This window comes from Carassius auratus, chromosome 1 (assembly GCF_003368295.1).
Source record: "Carassius auratus strain Wakin chromosome 1, ASM336829v1, whole genome shotgun sequence".
NCBI lineage: Eukaryota > Metazoa > Chordata > Actinopteri > Cypriniformes > Cyprinidae > Carassius > Carassius auratus.
Window position 1 is genome coordinate 4,183,803 of NC_039243.1, and position 11,687 is coordinate 4,195,489.

The following is an 11,687-nucleotide window of genomic DNA, read 5'->3' on the forward strand; positions in this document are numbered from 1 at the left end:
AACCTTGGATGGATTTAAACCTGTTGTACAGGACTTTTAAACAGTGATAGGAAGCTTAGAATTTTCATCTTACTGGCTCTTTAAAGAAGATTTTTTTGCCTACACTGTAAATAATTATTGTCATTTTAAATGTAAAAATACGAGAGTATTTTTTTTCTCTTTTTTTTAGTGTTGCTTGCAGTGGCACATGCAATAATGCTAAATGTTATTCCAATGCTATTTGGATGTCCTAAAATCTTTTTAATAGATTGTGCTTTGATCATAACCCCATTGTTTCTCATGTAAGCAGGGTTTAAAAAAAAGTAAAACTTTAGCATGCATTTTGAAACATGTTTTTATTGAACTCTGTATTTATTTCTTTTCTTTTTTTTTTCATTTTGGGTCAAATGCTTCATGAAGCTACCAGTTGGAAGCTACACCTTGAATTGTGAGTTAAGCAAGTAGAACAGGTAGAACAGCTCCAGTGGAAGTGAAAGCAGAAAGTTAGTTCAGATTTCATCGGCAAGAAAAGAGGTGAACAAAGCAACATTGAACAGTGGGACACTTTTCATGGTAAGTACATGTTTAAAGCTACATGTTACAGTTTAAAGCTATACATATTTCCAGCTGAAGCCCTTTTTGTAGGAGATCAATTTCTTGGCTCACATTTGTTGAACCTGTTTACAAATTGTACAATGTGCCCCACGAATGAGTTTTGCAACGGAAAAGTAAGTTACAGTGACAAAGTAATATTATATCTTAAATAAATAAAAAAATACCAGATTATATCGAATAGATTTTAAAATAGTTGTGTTAAAGTGTTGGGCTGAAAACAGTGACACCATTACACTGCCAGTGATGAGATTTTTTTAATTGTTTTGGTTATTGTTGATGTGTAATGGGTGCGGCATCTGTGTGTTCCTTTGAAAGACTTTGTCAAGCAGAGAAAATAAGTTTATTTAACCACAGATATCTATTTGTTGTATGCTGCATTTGTTTACTTATTAAATTGATTACTTATGTATTTACTCTATGTAAAGGTGCTGGTCATATAGTTAGAATATCATCAAAAAACTTGTATATTATATTCATTCATTACAAACAGACTGATATGTTTCAAATGCTAACGACCTTTTCAAGGGTGATGATGATGTGATTTAACAGACATGATCAGCATAAATCCTGGAAAGATTTTTATATTTTCATTTTTTAAAAATACGTATATATATTTATAACACTACACTTTATATTATATTACCTTTTTATTAATGTACAAAAACTATTTTGCTATAATTTTACTGTTGCTATGAGGTATTCTAATACAGCGTCTGTGGGAGTGATGACAAATTGACATATATTTCTCTTTTCTCACTGCCGTTAATCCTTCTTGCAATTTTTTCCCCTCTTATTGAAAGTTGTGAAAAAAACTGTAGAAGAGTTTTTCTTTTGCTATTAAACACAACTATAATGACTTCCAATTCAGAGAAACCATGAAATGTGAAAATGTGGCTTTCTTAATATATATATATATATATATATATATATATATATATATATATATATATATATATATATATATATATATATATATATATAATAATAATACATTTTATTTAAAGGCGAATTTCATGGCACTCAAGGACACCTTACACAATTCATAAAAAAAAAAAAGACATTACTCAATCAAACCAGTACAACAAAAAAAATTAAATCACATAAAAGCCTGCCTAAACAGATATGTTTTAAGACGAGATTTAAAAACTGAGAGACTAGAACTGTTGCGAACTTCTACAGGAAGAGAGTTCCATAAATGGGGAGCAGCAAAGCCAAGAGCTCGTGACCCCAGAGAAGTTGTCCGAGTGCGTGGCTGAACAAGTGTAAGTGCAGAAGCAGATCTTAGAGTGCGGGAAGGAGTGTGTATATGAAGAAGATCATGGAGATATGAAGGAGCCAAATTGTTAAGTGCTTTGTAAGTTAAAAGTAAAATTTTAAAATTCACACGGAATTTAACCGGGAGCCAATGCAGCTTCTGTAAAACAGGAGAAATGTGTTCAAAAGTGGAAGTTTTGGTAATGACTCGAGCTGCAGCATTCTGTACTAACTGTAATTTATGAAGAGATTTGGAAGGAAACCCATAAAACAAAGCATTACAATAGTCGATTCTTGATGTTACAAGAGCATGCACAAGCGTAGCAGTACTCCTGAGTGAAAGGACAGGGCGCAGACGACTTATATTGCGAATATGGAAAAATGCAGAACGGGTAACACTATTTATGTGAGATTCAAAAGACAAAGTTGTGTCAAAAATGACACCTAAACTTTTGACCTGATTCGATAGAGGAACAGAACAGTTATTTATTTCAAGAGAAGAAATATTCGACTTACTTATTATATATATATATATATATATAAATTTTGCAAGGGTTTTATGATGTTAGTATTATTATTATTATTATTATTATTATTATTATTATTATTATTATTATTATTATTATTATTATTATTATTATTATTTATTACCTGTTTCTCTGTAGATTTGAATTCTTCAAATGTGTTCCATAAATGCTTAATAGTGGCCTATTTCTATAGAGTAATGAAGAACAGCACAGCACTACATCTAAAGCTAATCTCTGTGAGGAACTGAAGGACAAGGACGCTGCCTCTAAAATGAGTCTAAATAAGAAAATGGAGAAGAGGTACACTGCACCCTCTCCCGAACCCAGCTGTGTCTCTTTGAAAAGTAATGCATCTATAGTTATGCCTCCTAATATCAGTGATGAAGCAGTGACCTCTGAACCCAGGTAAGACAATACACAGATACAGAATATACCTCATATCATATATAAATGGAGATTTATTGAATCCTTTGATTGATGTCAAAAGCCTGAAGAAACTCAAAACCACATCTCCAGAACCAAGCTGTGTACCTATGAAGAGTCATGAATTCCTACTTAAGCCTTCAGATCTCAGCTTTGGAGCAGCGACGTCTGACCTGAGGTTAGACAAAATACTGATACTTAATATTTCACACACAAAAAAACGAATCGAGAATGGATCAATGCTTTTAATTAAAGGGGACATCAGATACCCATTTTACACAGGCTGATATGATTCTTTAGGGTCTTCATGAAAGGTCTGCAACATATTTTGGTAAAATTTCCTCAATGGTTGAGTAAAACAACACTCTTTTTACTTAATTAAAAACAGCTCTGTTCACTGCGACATGTTTTGGTGTATGTCTCTTTAAATGCTGATGAACTCTCCTAACTCCACCCCTATCTTTCATGGATTATTTGTATTTGCGAATAATCATATAAAATATAAATTGTGAGACTTACTACATCTGCAGGTGCATCTGGATCCCAAACAATGGGTACTGATCGATCCATGAGTATGACATTTTCAGAAAAACCTGCCTTTAATTGTGGCTTGTTCAGAAAGCAGTCTGGAGTAAAATGATTTGTGGAGACATAAACGAATTTAGGTTTATTGGTGACACATTACCATCAAAAACAAAACCAACCCACTGCATCATCAGTGGCTCTGATGCACAGAAGATTGAATGAAGATTCTTATGTTCACCTTTTACATCCATCTACAAAACACCTGGACTGCTTACGATACATTGTTATCACTAAAGCTGCACTGGCTGTGAGCACAGGTATGCTAATATGGGACAGTCCATCAGCAGTCATGGGCACGGACAGAGTAACATTACGTCATAGTGCTCAGAAAATCAAAATGGCTTGATAAATGAGACTGCTAAGGTTTTTTTGATAAAAAAAGTAGTGAATGTAATTGTATCATTGTAGGGTGGTTGTGTACATACACTGCTAAAACATATTTATACGCAAATGGTTTTACAAACAATGTAAAAGTGAATTTTGCATCCAATGTCCCCTTTAATTTTATGATGAGTGAATTTTATTTATTTATTTATTTTTAGTTTATTGGTGATTTGTTTGATGTTAACAAGTAGATTTTTTTTATATACTTCATGAATTTCTAAAATGTTATATTATAAACATAAAAGTTAAATAATAATTGAATAATTGAATTTATGGTTAAATTTAAATGTACTGATTTTATTGATTACTCATAGTAGCCATTATTACCAATGCAAGGCTAGGCTGGAGCTAACAACACTATCTTTTTTTATTTTTTTTTTAATTGTCACCAAGAGTCATGACAGAAACCACTTCTGCTCAGACTGGAGACCTGCATAAACCACTACATAATGAACTACAAAGAGTCAAAGAGCAGCACAAAACCAGCATGAAGAACAAGTATGAGAGATTATTTGAGGGACTGAAACTCCAGGAGAATGAAAGCCTCCTGAACAGCATCTACACACAGCTCTACATCATAGAGGGAGAGAGAGAAGGAGTGAATGAAGAACATGAGGTTTTACAGATGGAGAAAACAGCCAGAACACAACACTCACAAGACACTCCAATCTACTGCAATGACATCTTTAAAGCCTCCGCTGAAGCAGGATCTGAGGAGAAAGAGCAGATCAAGACTGTTCTTACTAAAGGCATCGCTGGAATCGGAAAAACCGTCTCTGTGCAGAAGTTCATTCTGGACTGGGCCGAGGGAAAAGCCAATCAGGATGTAGATTTCATGTTTGTGCTTCCATTTCGAGAGCTGAACTTGATCCGAGATCATCAGTTCAGTCTTCACAGACTTCTGCTGGACTTTCATCCTGAACTTCAAGATCTGGACTCACAGATTTATGAGGAGTGTAAAGTTGTGTTCATCTTTGATGGTCTGGATGAAAGCAGAATCACACTGATGTTTTCAGACGCTCAGAAAGTTTGTGATGTGACTGAGAATTCATCAGTGGCTGTGTTGATGTCAAAGCTCATGAAAGGAGAGCTGCTTCCCTCAGCTCTCATCTGGATCACCTCCAGACCAGCAGCAGCCAATCAGATCCCCTCCAAATACATCCACCGTCTGACAGAAATTCAGGGATTCACTGAGCCTCAGAAGGAGGAATATTTCAGGAAGAGAATCAGTGATGAGCATCAAGCCAGCAGAATCATCTCACACATCAGAAGAGCAAGAAGCCTCCACATCATGTGCCACATCCCCGTCTTCTGCTGGATCTCATCCACTGTGCTTCAGAAGCTCCTGGAAGAAGATCTGAGTGCAGAAATCCCTCAAACTCTGACTGAAATGTACATCCACTTGCTGCTGATTCAGATCAACATGAGGAAGCAGAAGTATGAAGAGAGAGATCCAGAGAAACTCCTGCCGTCCAACAGAGAAGTGATTGTGAAACTTGCTGAAGTGGCTTTCAAACAGCTGATGAAGGGCAATGTGATGTTCTATGAGGAGGACCTGATTGAGAGCAGCGTAGACGTCACTGACGCCTCGGTGTATTCTGGGATTTGCACTGAGATCTTTAAGCAGGAATCTGTGATTCATCAGAGGAAAGTCTACAGCTTCATTCATCTGAGCGTTCAGGAGTTTCTTGCTGCTTTCCATGTGTTTTATTGCTATTTAAACAGCACCATGGAGACCCTTAAGGTTATGGTTCCAATGCATAATCTGCTTAGAGGAGCAGTAGATGAAGCCACTGAGCATGAGAATGGACGTCTGGATCTGTTCCTGCGGTTCCTGCTGGGCGTCTCACTGGAGTCCAATCAGAGACTCTTACAGGATCTACTGACACACACAGAGAACAGCTCAGAGAGCATCAGGAAAGCCACACAGTACATTAAAGAGAAGATCAAAGATGGACATGGACTCTCCACTGAACGATCCATCAATCTGTTCCTCTGTCTGCTGGAAGTGAAAGATCAGACTCTGTCCACAGAGATTCAGGAGTTTGTGAAATCAGACAAACACTCAGAGAAGAAACTCTCTCCTGGTCACTGCTCAACAATCTCCTACATGCTTCAGATGTCAGAGGAGCCGTTGGATGAACTGGACCTCAAGAAATACAACACATCAGATGAGGGCAGAAGAAGACTGATACCAGCTGTGATCAACTGCAGAAAGGCCATGTGAGTGTTTAATCATGATATAGCTGGAAGTTTTCTCAATTTAATCAATAGAAGGATTGAAGTATTGTGATCAAAATACCAGTTCTAGAGTGAGGTTACAAATTTAATTGTCTGCTGTCTTTCAGTTTTGCTGGCAGTAATCTCTTTTGTCAGGATTGTGAAATTGTGGCATCAACTTTAAAGTCCTCAAACTGTGTCCTGAGAGAGCTGGATCTAAGTAACAATGACCTGCAAGATTCGGGAGTGAAGATGCTCTCTGATGGACTGAAGAGTCCAAACTGTCAGCTGGAAAAACTGAGGTTTGACTGTCGTATTCTTATGTTGATACATTAGTTATTTTAACATCTGTTTACTATTGATATGTGTCTGTAGGTTGTCTGGCTGTATGGTGACAGAGGCAGGCTGTGGTTATTTGTCTTCAGCTCTGAGTTCAAACCCCTCACACCTGAGAGAGCTGGATCTGAGCTACAATCACCCAGGACAATCAGGAGTCCAGCTGCTCAAACACAAACTGGAGGATCCAAACTATAAACTGCAGATACTCAGGTATTTTGGGGCAGTAATGGGTTTTAATTAAGATCATTGATAATGATACTATCAAATGAGTGATCTAATTTGCATAACAAATTAATAAATATGAACAAGTTTTATGCACTTGCTGTGAAGATGTTTTCAGACAGAATTATTTTGTATTTTTTCAAAAGGGCAAAATCACAAAATAATTTATGGGAGTGTCCCTCAACTGAAAATGACAGATCATTACAGCATGCACATTAAGTCTTTTTGACTGCAAATTACTCATTTCTAAGCCTTAGCATGCACTGAATCGGAATACCGAAGTCCTCGATGACAGGAGATGAAAAAATTCAATAGTCCTACAGCAAGAGTAGCCTAAGCAAATAACAATCCGAGTTTCCTTAAATAATAGAATGAGTTGCAATTATTTGATGTTGATTTGTCCCATGATGAGCACAGAGCTTTGATGAAGTTATTTCTTAGTTTATTGATGAGGCATTCAGAGTAAGGAAGAGAACTGAAAGACGGAAACAAAAAGACTCTTTAACAAAGACTTCTAGTATTAGCATCTTAACAACAAACCATCATTTCACAACTAGATAAACTATTTACAAAATAAATGTTACAGAGCACAGAATAAACTGATACACTTACATGATTGAGCTGAAAACCTAAGTTTCTCAAACTGAACTCCATTTGCAGTAAGGTTATGTAGGTGAAAGCCATGCTTCCACTTAACCAAACAGATATGGCTTACTCATCCTTACTGCCTATACATCCATTTTATCCCTTAAAGGGGGGGTGAAATCTCCTGTTAATCTTGAGTACCTATAGAGTAGTACTGCATCCATCATAACTCCAAAAAGTCTTTAGTTTTATTATATTCATAAGAGAAAGATAGTCTGTACCGATTTTACCCGGAAAAACACGACCGGCTGGAGGCGTGACGTATGGGCGGAGCTAAAGAATCACGAGTGCCAGTAGGCTTTTGCGTTGAGAGCGTCCAAAACAAACCATGGCTAACAGTCAGATTCAGCATATATTTATGATCCAGAATCAGATCCAGAGGCTGAAATTTAACAAGAGCAGCATTAGCAATGAAGTCTCTATGTGGTAAGTACTGAAACTGTATATATTTGCTTAGCGGTTTTGGAAAATGACTAAGTTCCACTTTATGTCGTCTTTTTTTTTTTTTTTTTTAAAGCTGTACATGTGGAAAGTGCAGTTTGATGACAACATCGCATGTTGTTTACTTGATGTGCTTACGCACTGATTGCTAGGTTAACAACACAGAGATATTTGAAGCAGTTTTACTCACCGCCTGCGGTTCCAACACACGATCGTGACCCTTTTTCATTGGGATTGCATCATCCTTAAGAAATAAATGATGTTCAAATCCGGCATCAAACTGGGCTTTGTTTGTAAAACAAGCATCTTCGAAATGCAGGGAACAAACACAAACACTTGCACAACTCCGTTGATGCTCTGTAAAAATAAACTCCATCCACTGGTCCCTTAATGCTGTTTCTCTTTTGGTAATCTGTGCAGGGTTGTCTTGCCCTGGCAACCAAAAACACACTTCTTTTGTGACATTTCGCGACACTCTCGCTCTGATCAGTGAAGTCTGTTGTGCTCTCAGTGCTCTGCTATACGGGAGCGCGCTCTTCCGGCAGAAGTGCCTCAGGACCCATATAAGGAAATTCCGCTCCATCTAACGTCACACAGAGCCATACTCGAAAAAAACTTTCCGAAACTTGTGACAAACCGGAAGGAGTATTTTTGGAACAAAAACTTAATTTTTGAAACTTTGTCCATGTTTAGCATGGGAATCCAACTCTTTAACAGTGTAAAAAACTCAGTATGCATGAAATAGCATTTCACCCCCCCTTTAACATAAAAAACCCCTGTATTGCACCCTGGCACACAGTAGAGGAGCTGCACACAAAAACAACAACATAGTAACTATACTATAGTCGGTTACAATGTGTACTTTAATTAATCTAAATCAAATCAATAAGTGGTGACCAACATTTCACTTTAAAAAAGTACCTATTCTCTAAGGTTCACTTAGGTCCAAGGTTTATTAATTTTTACAGTATAATTTTACATTAGAAGACGTAGTAATCAGTAAAAAGTGTATAGCACATTTGATGTTTAGCACATTTGATCTGAACTACTATGTGCTTACATAAAAAATAAGTGCAATGTTAGGTTAGGGACAGATTTGGTGATATGGGTAGGTTTAAGGGTGGGTTAAGGTATATGGGATGGGTAAACAGTGTAATTCTAAATGTAATTACAGAAATTAATTACAGATGAAATTACATCTAGGTAGTTTTTAAAAATATAAGTAAAATTTGTTATTGGTTATATATACTGTGTATATATATATATATATATATATATATATATATATATATATATATATATATATATATATATATATATATATATATATATATATATATATATAAACTTATGTACACAATAAGTGATTTGTGCCAGATGATTAATTTAAATGTAAGTACATAGTAGTTAAGGCCACTTTATATAAAGTGGGGCCGCAATTTTTATATATCAGTATTTTGTCATAAGCTGCCTCAGGCATATATTAGGTAGCAACAAAGGTAGCTGACTCATGAGGAACATAAAAAAAAAACTTGGTCAAGTATCAGTGCCTACATTTGTGTACTTGCATAGATTATGTTTTTGAGTTAATACTAACCCATCATAAAGGCAATGTGATATCTATTTAAACATGACCTTTTTTAAGTTTAGTGTTATGGATTCTGTTGGTATTTTTGACTTGATCTGTATTTGGAGCTCTGGAGCTATTGGAGTTTACTAGAGTTTCCTACAAGATTCCAGAATTTGGATAATTTCTCATTTTGAGTGCTTTATTTTGATAAATGAAATATCACGTTTTCACTCATATTTCAGCTGCTTTTTGCACAGTTTAATAATCAAACATGTATTATTTGTTCTTTATATTTGTCTCTTACTAGTTTGAATCATGGAGGCAATTTTAGAATCACACCAGGACTGAGAAAATGTAGGCCCCCCAACGCACACACACACACACACACACACACACACACACACACACACACACACACACACACACACACACACACACATATATACATACAGCTCTAAAACGATCCATTTTGTATCATCTGTCTTCTTGTTTTCAGATGCGTGTGATCTCACTCTGGATCCAAACACTGTTAACAATCAACTCATGCTGTCTGATGAGAACAGGAAGGTGATGCATATGAAAACACCACAGTCATATCCTGATCTTCCAGCGAGATTTGATACATATCCCCAGGTACTGTGTGGAGAGAGTCTCACTGAACGCTGCTACTGGGAGGTTGAATGGAGTGGAAGAGTGACTGGTATAGCCGTGACATATAAAGGAATCAGCAGGAAGGGAGTAAGTGACTGTGTTTTTGGATGGAATGAAAAATCCTGGAGTCTCTTCTGTTCTGATAACAGTTACACTGTTTGTCACAATAATGACAGAACTGACTTAATTGCACCTTCACCTCCCTCTAATAGAGTAGGAGTGTATCTGGACTGGTCGGCCGGCTCTCTGTCCTTCTACAGCATTTCTGACACACACACACTCACACACTTACACACATTCAACACCACATTCACTGAACCCCTATATGCTGGATTCAGAGTTTATGAAGCCTCAGTGTCTTTGAGACATTTCTCAACAGTATCTCTTTAAAGCCATCATAAACTTTTTTTTGTTTTTTCATAAAACAACTTGCACACCAAAATGATGAAATGTAATTTCTGTGCCTCTATATGTGTCTCATGGAATTTGCATAATGATTGCTTTCGAACAGGTTTCCCCAAACACATCCCAGTCTGTCATTGGTCGGTTGTCAGTGTCACGCCAAATAGGAATTTGTCTGTCTGCTGTTTTAGACATCACAGCTCAGGAAAGTCACTAGTGTAGGGGTTTGAGACTTTTCAGTTGGCATACCAACTGTTGCTCAAGACTAAAATAGTGATGTTAACTTTGTTTAAATACTTAAATTTCAAATTTAAGTCTGCCTTATTGTTGTACTGTGTCATGCTTTTACCTTTTTGATTGTTCAATATATAAAAAAGACTATATTGTTTTATTTTTATTTTGAGATTTTGTTGAATATCAATAAAATTATTTCACTATTAAATTGGTTCATGACATTTCTTAGTTTTAATGTGGGAATGTGGTAATGCCAATGTCTTTAAAACAGTAAACTCAGATATAACTAAACACATGCTAAATCGCTCAATATTTATGCATTATTGCTAAATGTTTGCAGTTTTCTGCATGTTTTACAATATTTCAGTTCTTCTCCAGTTGTGGTCCTGTTCCAATGATGCCACTTGTGTGTGTGTGTGTGTGTGTGAGAGAGAGAGAGAGGACCTCCGATACTTTGCAGTCAGGCTTGAGTTTGTTGGAATTTCTTCAGGTAGGTATGAAAGTTTGTCCTTTTGTTCCATCTGTTGTCTTTCTGGTGAAACGTGAAGTAGGAAAGATGTTTCCTTAATTTGTGCATAATTGGGTTATGTTGTTAAAGTGCAATTCTGTTTCCACATCATTCTTTGTGCAGTGGGGAGGCACAACCTTTCTTCTTTAGGTTGTCAGGTCTGTGCTTTCAAACGGATCAAGTGTGAAGTTACAGTTAACTGGAATGCACTGCAAAAGCATAATAAGGCTACATAGTTAAATCACTACCCAGGCAAATTTACCCAGTAGAGCACTGCAGTGATGATGTATTTTTGTTAGCCATAGCTCATATTGGTACTCTACCTAAAAGGGTACGAAGGTTCTTCCCCAGTGACAGCTTTTGTACCTTTTTTTTTTTTCTGAGAGTTTACATCAGCTGATTCTCCTAAACTTTAAATAGAGACCAAATGAGTTTCAGAAGAAACATCTCAACAGCATCTTGCTCAGAACCGTTTGCAATCAAAAGTATGAGATCTTAATATAAACTCAGACATTTCTCATCAACTCTTCCAAGAAAAAAATGTGTTGTGCTATTGTATAAAGAAATATCACAGCCTCCCTGAACATCAGACGTGAGTCCAGCATAATTATATATATATATAAAATTTTTTTTTTTTTTTTTTTTTTATCAACGCCAGTCAAAGTCATTATCAATAAAATAACTAGCC

At 36.2% G+C, this 11,687-nt stretch overlaps 1 protein-coding gene across 1 annotated transcript; it reads left to right on the forward strand.

Annotated features, from left to right (window-relative positions):
• Window positions 1–445: 445 nt before the first annotated feature.
• LOC113120660 (protein NLRC3-like) lies at window positions 446–10,622 on the forward strand. Its single transcript, XM_026290652.1, has 8 exons — window positions 446–552; window positions 2,569–2,780; window positions 2,863–2,976; window positions 4,161–5,990; window positions 6,116–6,289; window positions 6,363–6,536; window positions 9,512–9,558; window positions 9,701–10,622. The coding sequence occupies exons 1-8, from the start codon at window positions 550–552 to the stop codon at window positions 10,243–10,245; spliced, it is 3,099 nt and encodes a 1,032-aa protein (XP_026146437.1). The 5' UTR covers window positions 446–549; the 3' UTR covers window positions 10,246–10,622.
• Window positions 10,623–11,687: the final 1,065 nt, after the last annotated feature.

Excerpts from the sequence above, each read along its gene's own strand:
- LOC113120660 (XM_026290652.1), top strand. Across the intron at positions 2,977-4,160 it reads GCAGCGACGTCTGACCTGAG|AGTCATGACAGAAACCACTT; the intron begins GTTAGACAAAAT and ends ATTGTCACCAAG. Across the intron at positions 5,991-6,115 it reads ATCAACTGCAGAAAGGCCAT|TTTTGCTGGCAGTAATCTCT; the intron begins GTGAGTGTTTAA and ends GCTGTCTTTCAG.